The following is a 25,923-nucleotide window of genomic DNA, read 5'->3' as shown; positions in this document are numbered from 1 at the left end:
TCAAACTACTAAAGCAACAAGGCAACGAATAGAGATGAGCGAACGTACTCGTCCGAGCTTGATATTCATGCGAATATTAGGGTGTTCGGGATGCTCGTTACTCGTAACGAGCACCACGCGGTGTTCCGGTTACTTTCAGTTTCCTCTCTGAGACGTTAGCGCGCTTTTCTGGCCAATTGAAAGACAGGGAAGGCATTACAACTTCCCCCTGTGACGTTCAAGCCCTATACCACCCCCCTGCTGTGAGTGGCTGGGGCGATCAGATGTCACCCGAGTATAAAAGTCGGCCCCTCCCGCGGCTCGCCTCAGATGTCTTGTGAGTTAGCTGAGGGAAAGTGCTGTTGGTGCCGGAGCTGCTATAGGGAGAGTGTTAGGAGTTAGTGTAGGCTTCAAGAACCCCAACGGTCCTTCTCAGGGCCACATCTATCCGTGTGCAGTACTGTGGAGGGTGCTGTTAGCAGTGTTGCACAAATTTTTTTTTTTCAAAATCGGCAGTCTGCAGAGCATTGCGCCTTGCAGTAATAGTCCAGGGATAGAAGTGGTGGTTAGGCAGGGAGAGTGTTAGTGAGTGTAGGCTTCAAGAACCCCAACGGTCCTTCTTAGGGCCACATCTATCCGTGTGCAGTACTGTGCAGGCTGCTGTTAGCAGTGTTGCATATTTTTTTCTTTTCAAAATCGGCTGTCTGCAGAGCATTGCGCCTTGCAGTAATACTACAGGGAGAGAATTGTGTAGGCAGGGCCAGAAGACATATATTATTGATTGAATATAGTCAGTGGGCCCTCCGTTTCCCAAAAAGGGAAAAATTGTATTTGTCCTGCAGTCTTGCGCCAATTTATTTCCTGCCTGGGAAAAGTAACCGCTCTGCTGCACTTCATATAACTGCATTTCTGTGCAACACATATCTTATCTGATTGAATATAGTCAGTGGGCCCTCCGTTTCCCAAAAAGGGAAACATTCTATTTGTCCTGCAGGCTTGCGCCAATTTATTTGCTGCCTGTGAAAAGTAACCGCTGTGCTGCACTTCATATAACTGCATTTCTGTGCAACACATATCTTATCTGATTGAATATAGTCAGTGGGCCCTCCGTTTCCCAAAAAGGGAAACATTCTATTTGTCCTGCAGGCTTGCGCCAATTTATTTGCTGCCTGTGAAAAGTAACAGCTGTGCTGCACTTCATATAACTGCATTTCTGTGTAACACATATCTTATCTGATTGAATATAGTCAGTGGGCCCTCCGTTTCCCAAAAAGGGAAACATTCTATTTGTCCTGCAGGCTTGCGCCAATTTATTTGCTGCCTGGGAAAAGTAACCGCTGTGCTGCACTTCATATAACTGCATTTCTGTGCAACACATATCTTATCTGATTGAATATAGTCAGTGGGCCCTCCGTTTCCCAAAAAGGGAAACATTCAATTTGTCCTGCAGGCTTGCGCCAATTTATTTGCTGCCTGGGAAAAGTAACCGCTGTGCTGCACTTTATATAACTGCATTTCTGTGCAACACATATCTTATCTGATTGAATATAGTCAGTGGGCCCTCCGTTTCCCAAAAAGGGAAACATTCTATTTGTCCTGCAGGCTTGCGCCAATTTATTTGCTGCCTGGGAAAAGTAACCGCTGTGCTGCACTTCATATAACTGCATTTCTGTGCAACACATATCTTATCTGATTGAATATAGTCAGTGGGCCCTCCGTTTCCCAAAAAGGGAAACATTCAATTTGTCCTGCAGGCTTGCGCCAATTTATTTGCTGCCTGGGAAAAGTAACCGCTGTGCTGCACTTCATATAACTGCATTTCTGTGCAACACATATCTTATCTGATTGAATATAGTCAGTGGGCCCTCCGTTTCCCAAAAAGGAAAACATTCAATTTGTCCTGCAGGCTTGCGCCAATTTATTTGCTGCCTGGGAAAAGTAACCGCTGTGCTGCACTTCATATAACTGCATTTCTGTGCAACACATATCTTATCTGATTGAATATAGTCAGTGGGCCCTCCGTTTCCCAAAAAGGGAAACATTCTATTTGTCCTGCAGGCTTGCGCCAATTTATTTGCTGCCTGTGAAAAGTAACCGCTGTGCTGCACTTCATATAACTGCATTTCTGTGCAACACATATCTTATCTGATTGAATATAGTCAGTGGGCCCTCCGTTTCCCAAAAAGGGAAACATTCTATTTGTCCTGCAGGCTTGCGCCAATGTATTTGCTGCCTGTGAAAAGTAACCGCTGTGCTGCACTTCATATAACTGCATTTCTGTGCAACACATATCTTATCTGATTGAATATAGTCAGTGGGCCCTCCGTTTCCCAAAAAGGGAAACATTCAATTTGTCCTGCAGGCTTGCGCCAATTTATTTGCTGCCTGGGAAAAGTAACCGCTGTGCTGCACTTCATATAACTGCATTACTGTGCAACACATATCTTATCTGATTGAATATAGTCAGTGGGCCCTCCGTTTCCCAAAAAGGGAAACATTCAATTTGTCCTGCAGGCTTGCGCCAATTTATTTGCTGCCTGGGAAAAGTAACCGCTGTGCTGCACTTCATATAACTGCATTTCTGTGTAACACATATCTTATCTGATTGAATATAGTCAGTGGGCCTTTTCTTTTTAAAAAAAGGGAAACATTCTATGTGCCCTGCCTCTGTCAGTCCTCAGCGTTCTGTGTACGTGTGTGGTGGGTGGAGATAGTAAACAAATCATACGCAGCCAGCTACGTTTAACAGCAGGCTTGCGCCAATTTATTTCCTGCCTGGGAAATCAAATCACTGGTAATACACCATGCTGAGGGGTAGGGGTAGGCCTATAGGACGTGGACGCAGGCGAGGACGCGGAGGCCCAAGTCAGGGTGTGGGCACAGGCCGAGCCAGTGCGGTGGCCAGGGGTAGAGGCAGGGCCAGACCGAATAATCCACCAACTGTTTCCCAAAGCGCCCCCTCGCGCCATGCCACCCTGCACAGGTCAAGGTGCTCTACGGTGTGGCAGTTTTTCACAGAGACGCCTGACGACCGACGAACAGTGGTGTGCAACCTTTGTCGCGCCAAGATCAGCTGGGGAGGCACCACCAACAGCATGCGCAGGCATATGATGGCCAAGCACCCCACAAGGTGGGACGATGCCCGTTCACCGCCTCCGGTTTGCACCACTGCCTCTCCCCCTGTGCCCCAACCTGCCACTGAGATCCAACCCCCCTCTGAGGACACAGGCACTACCGTCTCCTGGCCTGCACCCACACCCTCACCTCCGCTGTCCTCGGCCCCATCCAGCAATGTCTCTCAGCGTAGCGTCCAGACATCGCTAGCGCCACAGTTTGAGCGCAAGCGCAAGTACGACGCCACGCACCCGCACGCTCAAGCGTTAAACGTGCACATTGCAAAATTGATCAGCCTAGAGATGCTGCCGTATAGGCTTGTGGAAACGGAGGCTTTCAAAAGCATGATGGCGGCGGCGGCCCCGCGCTACTCGGTTCCCAGTCGCCACTACTTTTCCCGATGTGCCGTCCCAGGCCTGCACGACCACGTCTCCCGCAACATTGTACGCGCCCTCACCAACGCGGTTACTGCCAAGGTCCACTTAACAACAGACACGTGGACAAGCACAGGCGGGCAGGGCCACTATATCTCCCTGACGGCACATTGGGTGAATTTGGTGGAGGCTGGGACAGAGTCAGAGCCTGGGACCGCTCACGTCCTACCCACCCCCCGAATTGCGTGCCCCAGCTCGGTGGTGGTATCTGCGGGGGTGTATGCTTCCTCCACTAAACCACCCTCCTCCTCCTCCTACGCAACCTCTGTCTCGCAATCAAGATGTGTCAGCAGCAGCACGTCGCCAGCAGTCGGTGTCACGCGGCGTGGCAGCACAGCGGTGGGCAAGCGTCAGCAGGCCGTGCTGAAACTACTCAGCTTAGGAGAGAAGAGGCACATGGCCCACGAACTGCTGCAGGGTCTGACAGAGCAGACCGACCGCTGGCTTGCGCCGCTGAGCCTCCAACCGGGCATGGTCGTGTGTGACAACGGCCGTAAGCTGGTGGCGGCTCTGCAGCTCGGCAGCCTCACGCACGTGCCATGCCTGGCCCATGTGTTTAATTTGGTGGTTCAGCGCTTTCTGAAAAGCTACCCCCACTTGTCATACCTGCTCGGAAATGTGCGCCGGATCTGCGCACATTTCCGCAAATCACACACGCACGCTGCCACCCTGCGGACCCTGCAACATCGGTTTAATCTGCCAGTGCACCGACTGCTGTGCGACGTGCCCACATAGTGGAACTCTACGCTCCACATGTTGGCCAGACTCTATGAGCAGCGTAGAGCTATAGTGAAATACCAACTCCAACTTGCGCGGCGCAGTGGGAGTCAGCCTCCTCAATTATTTACAGAAGAGTGGGCCTGGTTGGCAGCCATCTGCCAGGTCCTTGGAAAATTTGAGGAGTCTACCCAGGTGGTGAGCGGCGATGCTGCAATCATTAGCGTCACCATTCCTCTGCTATGCATCTTGAGAAGTTCCCTGCAAAGCATAAAGGCAGACGCTTTGCGCTCGGAAACAGAGCCGGGGGAAGACAGTATGTCGCTGGATAGTCAGAGCACCCTCCTGTCTATATCTCAGCGCGTTCAGGAGGAGGAGGAGGAGCATGAGGAGGATGAGGAGGAGGGGGAAGAGACAGCTTGGCCCACTGCTGACGGTACCCATGCTGCTTGCCTGTCATCCTTTCAGCGTGTATGGCCTGAGGAGGAGGAAGAGGAGGAGGAGGAGGATCCTGAAAGTGATCTTCCTAGTGAAGACAGCCATGTGTTGCGTACAGGTACCCTGGCACACATGGCTGACTTCATGTTAGGATGCCTTTCTCGTGACCCTCGCGTTACACGCATTCTGGCCACTACGGATTACTGGGTGTACACACTACTCGATCCACGGTATAAGGAGAGCCTTTGCACTCTCATTCCCGAAGAGGAAAGAGGTTCGAGAATGATGCTATACCACAGGGCGCTGGTGGACAAACTGATGGTAAACTTCCCATCCGACAGCGCTAGTGGCAGAAGGCGCAGTTCCGAGGGCCAGGTAGCAGGGGAGGAGCGGAGATCAGGCAGCATGTACAGCGCAGGCAGGGGAACATTCTCCAAGGCCTTTGCCAGCTTTATGGCTCCCCAGCAAGACTGTGTCACCGCTCCCCAGTCAAGGCTGAGTCGGCGGGAGCACTGTAAAAGGATGGTGAGGGAGTACGTAGCCGATCGCACGACCGTCCTCCGTGACGCCTCTGCCACCTACAACTACTGGGTGTCGAAGCTGGACACGTGGCCTGAACTCGCGCTGTATGCCCTGGAGGTGCTTGCTTGTCCTGCGGCTAGCGTCTTGTCAGAGAGTGTGTTTAGTGTGGCTGGGGGAATCATCACGGATAAGCGTACCCACCTGTCAACCGACAGTGCCGACAGGCTTACACTCATCAAGATGAACAAAGCCTGGATTTCCCCAGACTTCTCTTCTCCACCAGCGGACAGCAGCGATACCTAAGCAATACGTAGGCTGCACCCGCGGATGGAAGCATCGTTCTCTCTCACCATCCAAAACGGGGACATTTCTGCTTCATCTATCTGTGTATAATATTCCTCCTCCTCCTCCTGCTCCTCCTCCTGAAACCTCACGTAATCACGCCGAACGGGCAATTTTTCTTAGGGCCACAAGGCTCACTCATATAATTTTATTAAACAATTTTTAAACGTTTCAATGCTCTTAAAAGCGTTGAACCTTTAACTTGAACCAATTTTTCGTTAAACTGGGCTGCCTCCAGGCCTAGTTACCACTTAAGCCACATTAACCAAAGCGATTAATGGGTTTCACCTGCCCTCTTGGTTGGCCATGGCCAATTTTTTGGATGTACATTAGTACTGTTGATACAGCAATTTTTGTGGGCCCTCGCCTACAGTGCAATCAAATGAATTTTTAGCCCACCTGCATTACAGCTGACGTTACATCCGCTGTGTTGGGCAATGCAATGGGATATATTTATGTACCGCCGGTGGCTTCCTGGCACCCACCCATGCTGTGGGTCCACAGAGAATTATAAATGCATCTGTTTCCACATCTAAAGAACCCCAGTCAGACTGGGGCATGCAGTGTGGGCCGAAGCCCACCTGCATTAAGCACGACATTACTACCTCAGCTGTGTTGGGCAATGCAATGGGATATTTTTATGTACCGCCGGTGGGTTCCAGGGAGCCACCCATGCTGTCGGTCCACAGGGACTTCACAATAGGGAGTTGTACCTGCCTGTGTCTATGAATTAAAAACCGCGGTCTGACTGGGGCATGCAGACACCTTGACAGAATGAATAGTGTGTGGCACATAGGTTCCCCATTGCTATGCCCACGTGTGCAGCTCCTGATGGCGGTGGCACAGGATTATATTTCTCATTGCTTCTGTACAGCATTGTGGGCTATCGCCCCGCCCCTTTTAAAGAGGGTCGCTGCCTAGCCGTGCCAACCCTCTGCAGTGTGTGCCTGCTTTTCCTCTGGCAGACGCACTTATAAATAGACATGAGTGTGGCATGGCATGAGGGCAGCTGAAGGCTGGGCAGTGACAGTTTGGTGTGCGCTGTGGACACTGGGTCGTGGGGGGGGGGTGGTTGGTCAGCATGTAACCCAGGAGAAGTGGCAGCGGAGTGTCATGCAGGCAGTGATTGTGCTTTGTTGGAGGTAGTGTGGTGCTTAGCTAAGGTATGCATTGCTAATGAGGGCTTTTCAGAAGTAAAAGTTGTTGGGGGGGGGGGCCCACTCTTGCCGGTATTGTGGCTTAATAGTGGGACCTGTGAACTTGAGATGCAGCCCAACATGTAGCCCCTCGCCTGCCCTATCCGTTGCTGTGTCGTTCCCATCACTTTCTTGAATTGCCCAGATTTTCACACATGAAAACCTTAGCGAGCATCGGCGAAATACAAAAATGCTCGGGTCGCCCATTGACTTCAATGGGGTTCGTTACTCGAAACGAACCCTCGAGCATCGCGAAAATTTCGTCCCGAGTAACGAGCACCCGAGCATTTTGGTGCTCGCTCATCTCTAGCAGCGAAGAAGCGCTAAAATCGTACAGGGAAAAAAACAAAATATGCAAATATACGATCAAAACTGCCAAGGAGGAAGCAGAAAGACGGATCGCAAAAGAGAGCAAAAACAACCCGAAGCTATTTTTCAACTACATTAACAGCAAAAGGATTTGCAGGGAGAGCGCTGGCCCTTTAAAAAACAATGCAGGAGAAATCATTGATGATGACGAAGGGAAAGCAAATCTACTAAACAGTTTCTTCTCAAGTGTATTCACCAAAGAAAAGGAAATGCCACACGAGATGGAGGGGAATAAAACGAACCCCTCACAAAATATCTCATACCTAACGCAGGAGGAGGTGCGAAAGCGTCTAAAGAAAACTAAAATTGATAAATCGCCGGGCCCAGATGGATTACACCCAAGGATACTAAAGGAACTAAGTGACGAGATAGCTAGGCCGCTATACCTAATATTTCTAGACACTATCAAGACCGGAGTAGTACCATTGGACTGGCGCATTGCCAACGTGGTTCCAATTTACAAAAAAGGGAGCAAAAGTGAGCCTGGTAACTACAGGCCAGTAAGTCTCACTTCAGTAACGGGAAAAATTTTCGAGGGGATTCTGAGAGACGCCATCGATGAGTACCTCAAGGAAATTAAGGGAATAACTCCTCACCAGCATGGATTCATGAAGGGTCGCTCATGTCAAACAAATCTGATCAGTTTCTACGATGAAGTAAGCTCTAAGCTGGACCAGGGAGAATCTATTGATCTTGTATATCTGGACTTCTCTAAAGCCTTTGACACCGTGCCACATAATAGGCTAATATACAAAATGAGGCAGCTTGGACTGGGCGAAAACGTGTGTAAGTGGGTAAAAAATTGGCTCAATGATAGAAAGCAGAGGGTGGTAATAAATGGCTCATACTCTGATTGGACCACAGTCGCTAGCGGGGTGCCACAGGGTTCAGTACTAGGCCCCACTCTGTTCAACATATTTATCAATGACCTGATAGAGGGGCTGCACAGCAAAATATCAATATTTGCAGATGACACAAAATTATACAATATAATTAATGCAACGGAGGACAATGTGCGGCTACAAAAAGACCTGGATAAGCTGGGGGCTTGGGCAGGAAAATGGCAAATGAAGTTCAGTGTTGAAAAATGTAAGACTATGCACATGGGCAGGAGGAACGGATGTCAGAAATATTCACTTAATGGGGTACCACTAGGGAAAAGTGATATGGAAAAGGATCTGGGGGTATTAGTGGATAATAGACTAAACTGGAGTAACCAATGCCAGTCAGCTGCTGCAAAGGCAAATAAAGTCTTGGGGTGCATTAAAAGAGGTATAGGGGCGAAGGACAAGAACGTTATCCTTCCATTATATAAGGCACTTGTCAGGCCTCACATGGAATACTGCGTACAATTCTGGACACCGGTGCTCAGGAAAGATGTCACAGTGCTTGAAGGGGTTCAAAGAAGGGCAACTAAACTAATACATGGAATGACGGGACTGGAATACCCAGAGAGGCTATCCAAATTGGGACTATTTACTCTAGAAAAAAGAAGGTTAAGAGGCGACCAAATAACCATGTATAAGTACATGAGGGGACAACACATGGATCTCTCCCGCGATCTGTTTACACCCAGGACCATGACGGTAACAAGAGGACATCCGCTACGATTAGAGAAAAGTAGGTTTCATCACCAACATAGAAGGGGATTCTTTACTGTAAGAGCAGTTAGACTGTGGAACTCTCTACCGGAGGAAGTGGTGATGGCAAAATCCATAGAGGAGTTTAAAAGGGGACTTGATGTCTTTCTGGAGAAGAAGGATATTACAGGATATAAATATTAGGTTAAGTGTCAATCCTGGTATATAGGCAGGTAGGAACTATTAGGGGTTGATCCAGGGAACAGTCTGATTGCCATTAGGGAGTCGGGAAGGAATTTTTCCCCCCAAAGGGCTAATTGGCTTCTGCTCTTGGGGTTTTTTGCCTTCCTCTGGATCAACACAGTAGGATAGACAGGCTGGACTAGATGGACATTGTCTTCATTCGGCCTTACATACTATGTTACTATGTTACTATGTAATGTATAATAATCTACTCTGATGGCAACAACTTTTTTGTGTCAATGGGGTTATTTTCAGTTGTATTGTAGAACCACAATGTCTACATGTTGGATATCATGGATGTATGAAACAACATGATACATGATAATTTTTGTGTCAAGGGGTGAAGACACAAAAAAGTTATCTGTATCAGTAAAGCACATGTATGATGAGTCAATAGAAAAATATTATGGTGAATGGGGATGGGAAGCTATTTTACTATATTGATAAAGATTTTCCTGTAAAGATGATGCATTTCCTTCTTCACATTTTCATCCTTGGTAAATTTTTCAAAAATATACAAATATACTTTGCAATGGATATAAACAAATTAAGAACAAAAATAAATAACATGTTGATATTAAAGTATAAGAACAGAAGAAAACTAAATTATATAATAAAGCAGAGATCAAAAAGGCTGCACTAAGGCCGGCTTCACACGAGCGTGACGGGCTCCGCCGCAGAATATTCAGCGGCGAAGCCCGTCACGGCACCCCCCAGAGACCCCATACTTACCAGCGGAAGATAGCGTGAAGACGCTTCCCCGCCCACCGCCGCCGCGTCATGTGACACGCCCACCGCGTCACATGACGCGGCCGGCCGTGTCAAGTGACGCGGCGGCGGTAGGCGAGAAAGTGTTTTCACGCTATCTTCCGCTGTGTTACAGCGGGAGATAGCGTGAACGGACGGCTTCCATTGACTGCAATGGAAGCCGTCAGCGCGTACACCCGCGGCAAATAGAGCATGCCGCGCGTGAGGACGGGAGATTTCTCGGCACAGAATTCCGCTGTGGAATTCCGCATCGTGAGCATTGTGCTATTAGGTTCAATAGAACCTAATAGCAGCGGGCAACGCAGTGGATTTTTGCCGCGAATTACTCGGCGTAAATCCGTTCGTGGGAAGGAGGCCTAAGGGTGCGTTCACATGAGCGTGTATTTGTGCGTACTTAGGTGCGTACATACGTCCGCACCTAGGTACGAGCAAAACACGCGTGAACACAGCTGCGTGCTTGTTGTCAATGGAGCCGCGGCTGCTGCGGCCCTCTGCATTTTTTTTAGGGATGGGCTTTACATATAAGCCCTTCCCTGAAAAAGAAACATTTTAGTGCAAAACAAACAAAAACATTTTTTTTAAACTTACCTCTCCGCCACTGCCGTGACCCCCGCAGGCATGAAGAACACATCTGCCGCATGCGGCAGATGTTTCCTTCACCCCCACTAGTTAAAAGAATTCCCTGCTGCTACATCTGCCACATCTGTCACACCGCTGCGGTAGAGAATCCTGCATCCCGTCAATGGCTTTTCAGGGAAGGGCTTCATAAGCCCTTCCCTGAGAAGCCATGTAAAAAGTGTATTAAAAAATAAATAAATACTCACCTCCCTTCAGCTGCCGGGGCTCAGCGGCGACTTCTGCCACTGCCCCCTGCTCTGTAGATCTCAGCTATCAGCAGCCGGGGATTTAAAATCACTGCCTGCTGGTAGCTCTAATTGTGATTGGCTGAGCGCTTCAGCCAATCACAATCAGAGCTACCAGCAGGCAGGGATTTTAAATCCCCAGCTGCTGATAGCTCAGCAGCGCTATAGAGCTGAGGACAGCAGCAGAAGTCCCCACTGAGCCCCGGCAGCTGTCAGTGGCTTTTCAGGGAAGGGCTTCATAAACCCTTCCCTGAAAAGCCCTTTAAAATAGTGTAAAAAAAAAAAAAGATTATACTCACCTGCTGGGGCTCAGCCTCAGCTTCTGCAGCTTTCCCCGGCTCTGTAGTTCTCAGCTATCAGCAGACGGGGATTTTAAATCCCCGGCTGCTGATAGCTCAGTACTACAGAGTTGGGGACAGCGGCAGAAGTCGCCACTGAGCCCTGGCAGCCGTGAATGGCTTTTCAGGGAAGGGCTTCATAAGCCCTTCCCTGAAAAGCCAATTAAAAGTAGTGTAAAAAAAAAATACCTGTCGGCCACTGCTGTGTCCCCCCCAGGGATGAAGAACACATCTGCATGCGGCAAATGTTTCCTTCATCCCCGCAGATGCAGCAGAGGAATTCTTTAATTCCATACCGCAGCTGTCAAACATGTCAGCTGCGGTAAAGGGTTCTGCTGCCGGCAATTGATTTCAGAGAAGGGCTGTGACAGCTGCGGTAGAGAATTGAAGAATTCCTCTGCTGCATCTGCCGCAGATGTAGCAGCAGGGAATTCTTTTAACTAGTCGAGATGAAGGAAACATCTGCCGCATGCGGCAGATGTGTTGTTCATCCACGCGGGGGACACAGCAGCGGCGGACAGGTAAGTAATTTTTTTTTTTTACATTAAAATTTTTCTTTTTCAGGAAAGAGCTTATATGTAAAGCTCTTCCCTGACAAACAGTTTAGTGGTGCCAGCAGACCGTTGACTTCAATGGAGCCGCCGGCAGCAGCAGCGGCTGCATTGAAGAGAATGGCTGCATTTTATTTATTTTTTTACACTAAAATTTTTCTTTTTCAGGGAAGAGCTTATATGTAAAGCCCTTCCCTGAAAAAGAATGCAGGGAGTCGGCAGACCACTGTTTTCAATGAAGCCGGCCGCAGCTCCATTGAAGACAATGCGTGCATTCCTTTTGGTGCACGCATGTCCTATCTTTGCTGGCACGCACCTGTAAAACACGGACATGTGCACACACCATAGGGAATGCATTGTTGTAAATACAAGCGTGTTTTTGTCCGTTGGTAAGCGCGCACAAAAACACGCTCATGTGAACCCACCCTAAGACATAATCTGTTTATAAAGAAAAATATAAAGATTCAAATCCAACTGAGGATATAATACATATTAACTAAATGGATACTCTTCTCACCTTTTAACTCCTTAAACTATGTTATGGAGCGCAAAGTTAAGGAAATGAGGAGTCTGGGAGCTGTGTTTCAGACTCGCTAGACGGCCCGTTCCAGCTCTGTGTCCCCAAGATATATCAAAGTTGGCACATGCAAACAGCTTCACTCTTTTCAGCCTGGTGCTGTGTGCACACTCTCCTATTCATCTCTAAGAGAGAACAAGCGCACACAGCCTTCTGAAAAGAGTGAAGCTGTGTGCATGTGCCAACTTTGATACCTCTTTCTGTATCAAAAATAGGGAAAGTTTAGAAGAAGTTAAGTACCAATGGTAAAGTAGTTTTGTGTCTAGCTCTATATAGTTTGAGCATTTTGATATTGAATTAATTGCTCAGTGAACAAGGCTTCATTGAAGCTTAATAAAATGTTCATCAAAATCTCTCTCCCATTTAGGCTGCTATCAAATGGACAAGAAAATTGCATGAGTTTTCTGCATAGCAAGAAGCACAAATCTAGCACGAATATGAACACTATTCTTTTGAATGAGGTCATATACATGAGTGATTTTATAAAAATACCAGCATGTCTTATCTCTGAGCATTATTTTCAATAGGGACAAGCAGAAACATTACACGACATGTGAAGTACATGCAAGTGCAATGCGATGTGAGGTTTCGCATTGAAAACAATGGGAAACATTTACTGATTCTGAAAGCTGTGTCGGAGAATCGCTACTTCCCTCAAGTGATGTGAGGCATTTTTCACAGAAAAACACCTTACATCCGTGGGGAAATCGCACACTCCCAAGTGTGATATCGAGCCAAGTTTCACAGCCTGATATTACGCTCGCCAGTGAAAAAAAATGGATGCATTTATCTGTTTTTTTTTGCATAGGGTTTTCCTTCTCATGCATTTAGAAATCCTCATACTAGGTTTGCAGGTTGTTATGCATTGCAGTTTCTGGCTGGGGAGCGTTCCCAACACTAATCAGGTGGTTTGTTTCATAAACATGCACAAAAAAAACCCAACCGCTGCATGTCCTATCTTTGGGCTTTCCCTCGGGAACGCCTCACCCATTGTTTCCAATGGGGCTGGAAAAAACATTACATGGCTTGTGATATGTATGCAAGTCCGATACAAAGTTTCCCATTGAAAACAATGAGAAACACTTGCTGGAGGATTTCTACTTCCCTGAAGTGATGGGAGGCATTTTTGACACAAAAACGCCTCGCATCCGCTGGGACATCGCACGTTTCGGAGCACAATATGTGAAATTAGCCTTAGTTTTATAAACTTTCTATAAAACTCGAGCTATAGATCATAAGAGTAGGTAATTCCTCTTTTTCTAGGTTGGACATAATCCACTTTGGAAAAAAGATAAAGATCTCCCAGGAACATAATGTACAGAGTTCAATGTGTGTCTCATTTGTAAATATTTACTGACATGTTTCTTGGATAGTTCTATAAAAGATGCAAAAGGATCGTTGAGACAAAAAACAAACAGTACTTTTAAACATTTAGTGTTCCATTTAACTACACTTTTTGGAAACTTTCGACATGTCAGAGATATATAAAAAGTTTATAACAATGGTGGTCCTGCAGCTGAGACCCCCCTGATTACTAAAGCGAGGGGGTTGCAACACTATATACTCCTCTGGCAGTTGAAGGCGGTCTGCATAGAGGTCTTTGAATGTTCTAATTTTCTATGATAGGGATTCCACAAGCAGGGAAAAGATTAGAGGGAATTAAGGGTTGTCCCTGTCTCGTTCCATTTGTCATATGACAAAGAAGAAAAAAAATCCAGAACTGTAGACTGAAGCTGAGGGATCTTATACAGGGCTAGAATAGCTGTTAAGATAGATCTCTCCAAACAAAATTTATGCAGTAGATTATCTCAGTGTACCCTATCAAATGACTTCCCAGGATCCAGTGTGAATATTGGCATGGGAGCCCTTGCCAGTATTCACTAATGTGGTGAGCGGCCGATGGCAGTGCATGCCAGCAAGGAGGGCTCTGCGTGCTGCCTCTGGCATGCGTGCCATGGATTCGCCACCACTGGCCTAGAACATTGCCTGAAGAGAATGTCCAATGTTGACGATATGATTTAGTACCTGCTCCAGATGTGAATCTACATGTGAAAATTTTTCTATGCTATTCATTAATCCACCCATCAGGTACCAGAGGTGTATTCTGTTTCAGCTGATTATTCACCTTTTTGTAATTCATCAAAGTGCTAACGGCCACTTGTCTGTGAGTGTGTGAGTGCTTTACCTGCCCCACCCCCTGATCACATGATGGTGACATCATTGCAGGTCCTAAAGCATATATAAAACACAGAGCCTGACAGCAGCCATGGACCTGAGATGATGTCACCTTCCTGTGATCGGTCACATGGTCTCTGAGCTCTGATCATTTGATGGTGATAACATCACAGGTCCTTCATCCTTGTGCACTGAATGAGGGATTATGGGTGGACTACATCACCCACAAACCCCTGCAGCCTCAGTTGCTATGGATACAGCAGTACTCAGTCTGGCAGTATGTAGTTGGTTGTGAGACAGCAGTACACCTGTGTGGAGACTCCAATTAATAACACCTCACAAATGTACACACACATAGCTGGCAGTGCATATTGACCAACAACATCGAAGCATAGTCCTTCACCACTATCTTCACATCTCCTGAATGTGATATCATGTTATCTCAAGTGCTAATGCCGCCAACACCAGTCCAGTCTTCATCTAATCGTCAACCATTGTCCAGTGTTGCAACTAACCTTCGCTGTCATGCAAACATGTCACCACAGAGGGTTCAATGCCGGCATGAAGCTAATGCAGCTTACCTGACACAGCGGCAAGCCATAATTTCAGCCACCAGCTGAAGTGTGTACATCTCCTGCAGCAGATATGCAAAAGCTACAAGCGAACATGTCTCCTCAGCGACCAGCTGAAGTTCCTAAATCACTGTTTGCAATGTTCTGGAAAACTGTATATAATGCCAATAGCTTAAGACCCATTTAAACACAATGATTCTCGCTCAAAATTCGCGCAAAGCCGTCTTTTAAGTGATTAACTATTGCATCTAAATGCACAAACATTGTGTAGTTTTCGTGCACAATTCATTCCTCGCTCAATTCTAGTTTTCTAGAATTGAGCGATGAACTCTTATCCGCGGTGCAGGCTGTTATCACAGTCGTCAGCGCTGATAAGATTCTTTCAGCTCATGTCCTGCTGGTAGTTCACAGCAGAACGCGAGCTGTAAGCGCGAAGAACAATGCAGCTGTTTGCTTATACAAAACCGCTGAATTGTTCGCCGAGCAATAGTGGCGGTGTCCTGCTTTACCTTCATAGCTCTTTAGTAGCTAATTAGCTACTGTAGATTATTCAGGGATGTATCCCTTCAGAATGTTCACAGGTTTAAATGTTGCAGTATCGCTATTGCTATTTTGTACATTTATTGACATTTTCTTATTAATAGATGTTTGCACAAATAATGGCGATAGTTTACTATTTGCACAGAAATATTTTAACCAACTCCAATCCCTTTCACTATATATTATATTAGTAAGTGGTCACCAGAAATACTGGTACTATAAATAATACTAATATCTAGTCTTATGAGATAGACCTCATGTCAGTTAATGTGGTCTCATCTAAGTTTTCAATATCTAATATGGAAGGTTGTCTGTTACCTTTAGGCTACTCTCACATATGCATTCAGAAATCACAGCCTGAAATTGCAGCATTTTACAGCGATTTCAAATGTCATTAAAAAATAAAACAGACAGCACTCAAAAATCATTGCGTTGTGTTCAAGCTCAAATCTGAGAAACCTCAATAAGATCGATGGGAGCATTGTATTGCTCAGGTAAAAAGTGGTGTGTGTGAGAGTGGCCTTAGGCTGTAAAGTTTTCTTTTAGAATATTCAGCTAGTGTGTTGATCTTTCCTCTAGTCGTTTTAGTTTGACATTTATTAGCCAACATTTTTTCCTGCTTTATTTCCCAGGCAGCACCCACTGTCAGAGCCAGGCTATACCGGGGTCAGAGTGGTAGCCACTACTCTGACCCCTGTGTAGTGACCAGCACTTGTAATTGTAGATACAGCTCTCATTGAAATCAATGGGAGCTTTGCCTGCAATTACAAGCTCTGACCACTACACTGTGGTTGGAGCAGCAGCTTCTGCTAAAACTCCAGTGTATGCTGGCACTGACAGCGGGCACTGCCTGGAAAATCCCTTTAATAAAGCTTTATGTATACTAATTATTGAAAATAGATGCATCACGTAAGTTGTTGAGGTTAAAGAATTATTTCAACTTCATTTTCAATTGCTCACAAATCTTATCACTATTTAAGAGCTAGTTACTATGTTTCCATGAAGATTGAAGTTTGAATGTTAGAAATTCAAAACGTTAAACACCATTTTAAACCATTAACGTACAGTTACATCCTTTAGGTTTGTGGTGTGTATGGAGGTGGATCACGAGTCAATCCCGCTCCACATAATGTGGGTGCCAGATGCTTCTTAGAGCCAACACCCACCCACAAAAGCTTCCCGTAAATATCGCTCTCAATCCTGACAACGGCATTTAAATTCCCAGACTGATGTTCGGGTGTCCCAAACAGCTGTCATTGCGGATTACCTATCAAGCCATGCCAGTGCCATGGCTTGATAAAATGCCTGTCAGATCGCGGTATTATTTAATGCTATGGCATTATATCATACTTCAGGAGTGATCAAACCCTACAAGTTCTGGGAGCTAAAAAAAAAGGTAAGAAGTTTAAAAAAGTTATACTAATTTTACTAACCCTTTTGCCATATTTATAATAAAAGCATCTAAATAATAAAAGAAAAAACATATTTGGTATAACTGCATCTGAAAAAGTCTGATCAATCAAAGTAACACATTATTTACCCTCACAGTGAACGTTGTCAGAAAAAAAAATGCCAGAATTGCTCTTTTTTGGTCACCCCATCTTTAAGCAAAAATGTAATAAAAAGCGATTAGAAAGTCAGGTGTACTCCAGAAAATAATTTTTATAAAAATGTAATATCTTTGGGAAAAAAAGTAATACAGCAAAAAAGAATTTGGTATCATAGTAATCATTTTGAACCATGGAATAAAGTTATCGTGTCATTTTTGTTGCAGTGTAGGTCGTAGAAACAAGACACACCCAAAGATGGCGGAGTTTAGGGGGTTTTTTTTCATTTCACTCCACTTACATTGGAGTAGTCATTAGGTTGAATCTCCTATGGCTATATGGTGCATTGTACTGAGACTTGTCACCTTGTATCATAGTCAACTCACAGATCTTTATATGTTTTAGCTGTACTTTGGCATTAAGGGTTTACTCCCAGCCAGACCTGTGTCATTGTTGTATTGCTGCACAATGCATGGCTGGGACATCAGTTCCACATGGCATTGAGGTTTTCTTATTCACCAGCATCACACTGGTCTGGAGTAGGCAGGTGGCTGTGGCACAACAGCTTCTCCCTCTGTTATGGCTGCTCCACAGCATAGGGGTTCAGCCAACCATGAAGCAGACCTGCAGCCTAGGCCCTGCTCTACTGTGGTGACAGCCTGCGCTACTTCATGCAAGCTGCTGCAGTCTTTCAGAAAATGGTCCCGACTCCTGTCTTTCATAATGACCTGGTCCCAAGAGGTCTACCACCTCCACCTGCAGCCTCTCCAAAGATGGCCACTGCCCGGCGTCCTTTTGGGGGCAAGGCTACAGTCCCCATATACTTATAATAGCTTCATGAACTTCTATTAATAGTAATTGGAGCTTCCTCTGATGGCCAACTGTAAAAATGCAGTCTGGGTCTATTAACCCCTTGAGTGGCACGCCCGGAAATTTTCTGGGACGAGCTCCACTGCCGATAGTGATATAGCCCGGAAGATTTCCGGGCTATTAGAGATGAGCGAACGTACTCGTTACGAGTACATACGCACCCGAGCACCGCCATTTTCGAGTACAGCAGTACTCGCGCGTAAAGATTCGGGGGGCGCCGTGGCGGCACGGGGGGTAGCAGTGGGGAGTGGGGGGGAGAGGGAGAGAGAGAGGGCTCCCCCCTGTTCCCCCCTGCACCGCCGTGCCTCTCCCCGCCCCACGGCGCCCCCCGAATCTTTACGCGCGAGTACTGAAGTACTCGAAAATGGCGGTACTCGGGTGCGTAAGTACTCATTACGAATACGTTCACTCATCTCTACGGGGTATGTATCACTATGGGAGGTGCAGAGCACAATGCCACAAGCTGTAACATTGTGCTCTGTCTGCACAGTCCCACAGAGAACAAATCAGGACTTTGAGAAGCAGGAAGATATTGCCGATGCCGGCAATCTCCTGCTTCTAAGTCTCCTGCTTTGTTTACAGGTTGCTATAGAGACCATCGGCTTGTCAGAAGCAAGCCGACAGTCTCTGTGGCAGGGAGAGCTGGTGCTTGGGTGTCAGAGGACAAGCAGGCACCAGCTCTTACAGCAGAGATCAGAGAAAACCTCTGATCTCTGCTGTGTTAACCCTTTACATGCTGCAGTCTATGTGACTGCAGCATGTAAAGGGCTGTCACTGCAGTATGTAAAGGGCTGTCACCGTCAGACCCCCAGAAAGTGATCAGGGGGTCCTGATGGGTCCCTGTGGAAGTCCCCTAAAGGGACAAAAATAAAAAAAAAGTTGAAAAAAAAAACAAAAGTGAAAAAATTATAAAAAAAATAAAAATAAAAACACTTGTCTCCCTTTACTTTGTAAAAGATGTAAAATAAAATCACACATGTGGTATCTAGAGATGAGCGAACGTACTCGTCCGAGCTTGATGCTCGGGCGAATATTAGGGTGTTCGGGATGCTCGTTACTCTTAACGAGTACCACGCGGTGTTCGGGTTACTTTCACTTGTATCTCTGAGACGTTAGCGCGCTTTTCTGGCCAATAGAAAGACAGGGAAGGCATTACAACTTCCCCCTGCAACGTTCAAGCCCTATACCACCCCCCTGCAGTGAGTGGCTGGCGAGATTAGGTGTCACCCGAGTATTGAAACCTGTCCCTCCCGCGGCTCGCTACGGATGCATTCTGACATTAGTTCAGGGAAAGTGCTATCATGTTGGAGCTGCTATAGGGAGAGTGTTAGGAGTTATTATAGGCTTCAAGAACCCCAACGGTCCTTCTAAAGGCCATAAATCTTCTGTATATGCGCTCAATGGGGCCGGCGGCAGCAGCGCCGACCCCATTGAGAACATATAGAAGACAAATCCTTCTTTTCTGCCACAGCTGTAACAGCTGTGGCAGAGAAGAACGATGTTTGCCCATTGAATTCAATGGAGCGGCAATACAGCCGCTCCATTGAAAGCAATGGGCTGCCGGCGTGCGCGGGGTGAATTGTCGGGAAGGGGTTAAATATATAACCCCTTCCCTGCAATTCATCCAGAAATGTGTAAAAATAAAAATATATACCGGCGTATAAGGCGACGGGGCGTATAAGACGACCCCCCAACTGTCACCTTATACGCCGGTAATATAGCGGAGCAAAGAATAAAAAGCATTACTTACTTCTTCAGACGATCTGCGGCGCTGCTGCAGGATGTCGCTCCCTCCTGGTCCACGGCAGACTATTGCTTTCTCTACGAAAGGCTTGAAATCCCTGCCTCCAGAAAGACATGTGCCTTCAGCCAATCACAGCCAATGACAATGATGTCATTGAATGGCTGTGATTGGCTGTGGTTCTGGAGGCGGGGATTTCAAGCCTTTCGTAGAGAAAGCAATAGTCTGCCGTGGACCAGGAGGGAGCGACATCCTGCAGCAGCGCCGCAGATCGTCTGAAGAAGTAAGTAATGCTTTTTATTCTTTGCTCTGCTATATTACCGGCGTATAAGGTGACAGTTGGGGGGTCGTCTTATACGCCCCGTCGCCTTATACACCGGTATATATTTTTATTTTTACACATTTCTGGATGAATTGCAGGGAAGGGGTTATATATTTAATCCCTTCCCGACAATTCACCCCGCCCACGCCGGCAGCCCATTGCTTTCAATGGAGCGGCTGTATTGCCGCTCCATTGAATTCAATGGGCAAACATTGTTCTTCTCTGCCACAGCTGTTACAGCTATGGCAGAGGAGAACGATCTTTACGCTGACAGTGCGGGGGGGGGGCCCACTCTTGCCGCTATTGTGGCTTAATAGTGGGACCTGGGAACTTGAGAAGCAGCCCACCATGTAGCCCCTCGCCTGCCCTATCCATCACTGTGTCGTTCCCATCACTTTCTTGAATTGCCCAGATCTTCACACATGAAAACCTTAGCGAGCATCGGCGAAATACAAAAATGCTCCGGTCGCCCATTGACTTCAATGGGGTTCGTTACTCAAAACGAACCCTCGAGCATCGCGGGAATTTCGTTCCGAGTAACGAGCACCCGAGCATTTTGGTGCTCGCTCATCTCTAGTGGTATCCCTAAATCGCAATGACCCAGAGAAGGAACTTGGTACATTATTTAACCCCTTAATGACATGGCTCCATTTTTCTTTTTTCCCCATTTCTTTTTTCCTCCCCGAAACATAAAAACTGTATAAACTTTCTATCGCCAGAATGGTGCTGACTCAGAGAATAATGATATCACATTATTTATTCTGCATGTTGAACGCCGTAAAAATGAAATCCAAAAAAGAAATGGCAGAATTTATTTTTTTTCCCCCAATCTCCCTACAAATGTTTTTACAAAAGTTATGCAATACATTATATATACCCAAAAATGATGCCATCAAAAAGTACAACTTGTCCCGCAAAAAACAAGCCCTCAGATGGCCTGGTCAATGGAAAAATGAAAAAGTTATGGCTCTTGGAACGCGACTGCAAAATTAGTTGAAATTCAATGATTAGACCATTTAAAAAACCTGCCCTGGTGGGTACGACAGGGTCGTAGGAAACCCGCCACTCAAGGGGTTAAACTTGATGAGCCTTTGTACATTTGGTACATATGCTAGAGCTCCCTCCTAATATGGGAATTGCCACTAGCAAGCTCCATAAGGGGGTGAGAGCTCCTTTCACCCCCTTACAAGACTATACTATATGTGTATCTGAAAAGAGTGTGTAATCTCATTCATCTCCATAGAGATTTCTCCATGAGTCATTGTGATCTTTGAAAAGAACATTGTATATGTCAGAATTCTTTCCATTGGGTTTATAACAACTTTTTTTCCAGGTAGGAATATAAAACTTTGTTCAAGACTACACATAGGTATAAGTGAGACATATTTTTCTCTCTTATCCCCTTTACTACCAAAGTCTGTTTGCATCTTAATCCCCTATGTGTATTTGAAAAGAGAGTGTATCTCATTCATATCCATGAAATCTTCTCCATGAGTCATAGCAATCTTCTTAAAAAAAAAATATTGCATATGTCAGAATTCTTTTCATTTGGTTTGCAACAGCTTTTTCAAATCATTCGCTGGTTCAGCACAATTCTGGCAATACCAATTTTTTACAGATTTGGTTTTTGGTCGCCACATTCCAAGAGCCATAACATTTTATTTTTACGTTGACTGAGCTCTTTGCCGGATGAGTTCTTGTCTTCATTTATCCCATTTTTGTGAACATATAACATTTTTATTAAATTTTTTCTAGAGGCACGATTAATAAAATCTACATGGCATGTTTTTTTTTTCTAACTGCGTTCAGTATGTAGTGTATATATATAATGTTAACCCATTAAGGACCAGCCACTGTATATATACGGCGGCTGGTGCTGAGCTTTGAGGACCACCGATCCTAAAAATACGGCGGTGCTCTAAGTCTCCTGCCTCTGCAATCAGTCAGAGCAGGAACAGGTTATCAGCTGTTAGTGACAGCTGATACCCTGGAGCAGAAGGCAGGAGGGGTTTTTAACCCTTCCTGCCTTCTGCTTCCCCGATATCCAGTGCTCAATGAGCACTGTCCGGGGAAAGTGAAAGTAAGAAGTTCTTTCACTACGGGAGCCTCGGGGGGTCATGTGACCTCCCGGGATTCCCTGCTACTGCAGAGCTGGAGGGTCAGACTTAGACCCTGGCAGCTCTGCAGGTGACTAATGTCACCACAGGGGTTGCTTTCCCCTGTAACTGAGGGTCCTATGGACTGCCCAGCTACAGTGGGAAAATGTCAAATAAAGTTAAAAAAAAAAAAAAAGTGAGTGTCCCCCAGAGGTCTTATATGACGTCATGGGGGACACAGATAGTAAAAAACACAATTACATACATCAGTAAAACAAAATAACAGAATAAAACAACAATACATACAAAAGAAAGAGAACAACACAAAGCAGACGCCAACAAAAACCGTCGCCGTATGCGCCCTGTAAACCAAAACCATACATACTATATATCAAAACGTCCGAAATAAATAGAGGAACCCATTTCCTTACTTTATTTTAGTGTAAATATAAAAATAATTTTTTTAAAAACTATAAATGTTAAAAAAATCTTTTTTTTTTTAGCATTTTACCCCCAATAAAACTAAAAAACAGAAAAAAAAGTTAGTGAAAAAGATATTAAAAAAAATAGTCCAATATGTCACGGGGAAAAAAACGCAGCAAAAATAATTTTGGTAGCTAAAGGAAAAAAAATGGAGCAGTAAAATCGCCACATGGGTAAAATCCCTAAAAAGTGTCTGGTCCTTAAGGTACAAAACAACCTGGTCCTTAAGGGGTTAAATTAATTCTGTGAGTCAGTACAACTACATAGATACCGAGTGTATATAGTTTAGGGGGTTTTTTGCAATATTTTTAACTTTTTTTTTTAGAAAACATGTATTTTTGTATAGGTGCATTCTATGACCCCTATTTTTTTTTTTACCATCAGCGATGCTGAGTCTGGGTTTTTTTGTGAGACAAGTTGTAGTTTTTAATGACTTGGTTTGGTGATGCATATTACTTTTTGTTGCTTTCTATTCCATTTTTTGTGAGGTTAGATATACAAAATTTCCTATTTTTGCTATATTTTTTTAAAGCATATATTTGGCAGGCCCCTTGATACATTCATCTGGAGAGCTTTAAACTAGAACAACTGGGGAAGTAAAGTGAATGACCAAAAATATACAGATAATCAATACAATTGAGAACCTTGCTATAAGAAGTGGATAGAAAAGACTAAGACTAAAAATTCATAAGGAAAGTAGAGGAGCAAGAGACACCGATCACGAACTAAAATGTTTCTACACAAATTCACAGAGCTTGGGAAACAAACAAGGAGAATTAAAGCTCCTAACACAGGAAGATAATTATGATGTCATAGGCATCACAGAAACTTGGTGGGATGATACATATGATTGGAATACAAGGCTTGAACGATACAATTTTTATTTAAGAAACAGACCTAATAAAAAAGGAGGTGGTGTTGCGTTGTATGTTAGGAAGCATTCATCTCCACAGAGATTCAAGCTTCAGAGCATGGTAGTTCTGTAGAAACTGTTTGGGCAAGAATACAAGAATAGAACAACAGAGTGGACACCATTGTAGGCATTTACTATAGGCTGCCTGGACAAGTAGAGTATATGGATGAACTCTTTCTTCATCAGATGGCCAGGTTCTCAAAAAAAGTATGATCATGGGAGATTTTAACTATTCAGACATTTGTTGGGAATGCCTCTCAGGCAAAAGTTATGGGTCCAATAAATTCTTATCCGCTCTTACTGACAACTTTATCTTTTAAAAGGTAGAAGAGAAAACAAGGGGATCTGCTATCTTCGACCTAATTCTTACCAACAGGGAGGAAATGGTTGAGGAAGGAAGTGTGGCTGGGACCTTAGGAGACAGTAATCATGCTTTCCTTGCATTTTGGATAACAAGGAGAGGAAGACCTGGGAAGACTCCGACTTCAGGATTGGATTTCAGAAAGGCAGATTTTGATGAACTCAGAAAGAGCTAAGAAAGGATCCAATGGCTGGATCTTCTTAAGGAAAGAAATGTCCAAGAAGGTTGAGAAATAATGCAAGATTCCCAAAGCCCAATCAATAACAATCTCTAAAATGAGCAAAAATGGGAAGCATTTAAAGAGACCAGGATGGATGAACACGGAACTTCTATCCATGCTAAATAGGAAGAATAATGAGTTAATCAAATGGAAAGAAGGGAGAGGGGAATATCTTAAGAATATAATACAGTCTGCAGAAACTGTAGGGCAAATGTCAGGAAAGCTAAAGCTAATAATGAATTGAGGTTTGCAACTGCGGCCAAAAAGAATAAAAATGATTTTAAGGGTATGTCAAAATAAAAAGATGCAATAGGATGTTTACAGGAAGAAAATGGTGAATTGGTTTAAAAATGATGTGAGAAGGCCAAACTTTTAAATTCCTATTTTGTATCTGTTTTCTCTCAGAAAGTAAATGCAACATCAACTGATCTTACCTGTGCTATTGAAGAAATAAAAGAATGCTATCTATGAGCAGAGAGATGGTGAGGAAACACTTAGCTAACTTAACCCGTTTAGGACCAAGCACTGTAAATTTACGGCGCCTGGTCACGGGCTTGAAGCACAGCCGTATGTAATATTACCGGTGGGGATTTAAGCCTCCTGTCTCTGCAATCAATCAGATGCAGGATGGGTTGTCAGCCATTAGTAACAGCTGATAACCCGGAGAAGGCATGAGGGTTTTTTAACCCTTTCTGTCTTTTACTTCCCCGAGTACACAGCGTTCAATGAGTGCTGTGCACTGAAAAGTGAAACCAGAAGTGTAACTTCCACTACGGGCACTGGAAAAATATTTCAAATAAAAAAAAAAAAACTAAAACATATGAATGTTGCCCGGAGGTCTTATATGACGTCATGGAGGACATCGATAGTAAAAACATAATTACACACATCAGTAAATAAAAATTATAGAATAAAACAACAATATATACATAAGAAAGAAAATATCCCAAAGCTGACACCCTGCTTTATTGTTTAAAATATGTGCATATGGGGGCGTGGCCAGCAGTGCATGGCAGAGGGCGTGTAGATCCTAAACTGCCGGCATACACGGCAATTCAGCAGCACACACAAGGTCAGAAACACCCGATGTACAGCTCACTCACCTCTCCCCAGCTCCACTGACAGTCCTGACTGTGGAGAGCATCCTGGTTCGTGGCAGGGTTAAGAAAAGTCCTCTAAAAGTGACAAAGTTCTTCCTGGCCAGCAGGGCTCTGCAAGATGGCGCTGCCCAGCAGCAGGGAAGCACAGCACTCTCTCACAGTGTTATTACAGGCAGCCGCTCACTGGCAGTGAGTTACACACTGCTATCTGAGGCTGATAAGGCAGGGAATGTCACAGCAGGCAGGCTTTCATCTGTAGCTGTATAAATAACCCAGCAGCAGAAGTAGAAAGCTCAGCAACAGTCACTGCATTAACCCCTTCATTGCCTACTGCTCCAGCTACTTGGGGGAAGCAGGATGTTACACACTCCAAAAGCACTTCAGCACAGAATATGGATTCCCAAAGTGCAGATATGCCCATAACTGAAGCAACAATGCGTCTGCTACTCACAGACCTCAAACTCTCCATTCAAAAAGATATACAACAAGCAATTTCTTCTATACAAGCAACATTACATCACTCAGTGACCGAACATGCCATATTGAAAATAAAGTGGCTGAATTGACGTCAGCCCACAATGGGTTAGTTGAGGCTACTAACAACATAGAGGAAAAAGTGGAAGCTCTAAAACTAAAACTAGCAGACATTGAAGACAGGTCTAGATGGAACAATATTAGATTTAGAGGGATACCTGAATCTGTCAAAACAGAGGATCTTGGGGAATTTCTCACCGATTTCTTTACTGTCCTTCTCCCCAACGCCACTCACTATGATCTAGCAATCGATCGAGCACACCAGCTCCCTGAGCCTAAAGCTTCACCCGCATGTGTACCAAGAGACGTCATCGCACGTATACACTTTTTTCAAATTAAAGAAAAATTGATGGAAACAGCTAGAATCCCACCTACTCTTCCAGACCGCTTTAAAAATGTTACACTGTTTGCAGACCTG

At 45.1% G+C, this 25,923-nt stretch overlaps 1 protein-coding gene across 1 annotated transcript in view; it reads right to left on the bottom strand.

Moving 5' to 3' along the window:
- LOC136632169 (amine sulfotransferase-like) overlaps positions 1-25,288 on the bottom strand; it is a 162,132-nt gene extending 136,844 nt beyond the window's left edge. The window contains exon 1 of the mRNA XM_066606860.1: positions 24,975-25,288. Within this exon, the coding sequence (XP_066462957.1) occupies positions 24,975-25,015 (41 nt within the window). The 5' untranslated portion in view covers positions 25,016-25,288. The remainder of the gene's footprint in view (positions 1-24,974) is intronic.
- Positions 25,289-25,923: the final 635 nt, after the last annotated feature.

This window comes from Eleutherodactylus coqui, chromosome 1 (assembly GCF_035609145.1).
Source record: "Eleutherodactylus coqui strain aEleCoq1 chromosome 1, aEleCoq1.hap1, whole genome shotgun sequence".
Taxonomy (NCBI): domain Eukaryota; kingdom Metazoa; phylum Chordata; class Amphibia; order Anura; family Eleutherodactylidae; genus Eleutherodactylus; species Eleutherodactylus coqui.
Note: the sequence above shows the minus strand (reverse complement) of the source record. Positions and strands in the feature narration are given on the sequence as shown.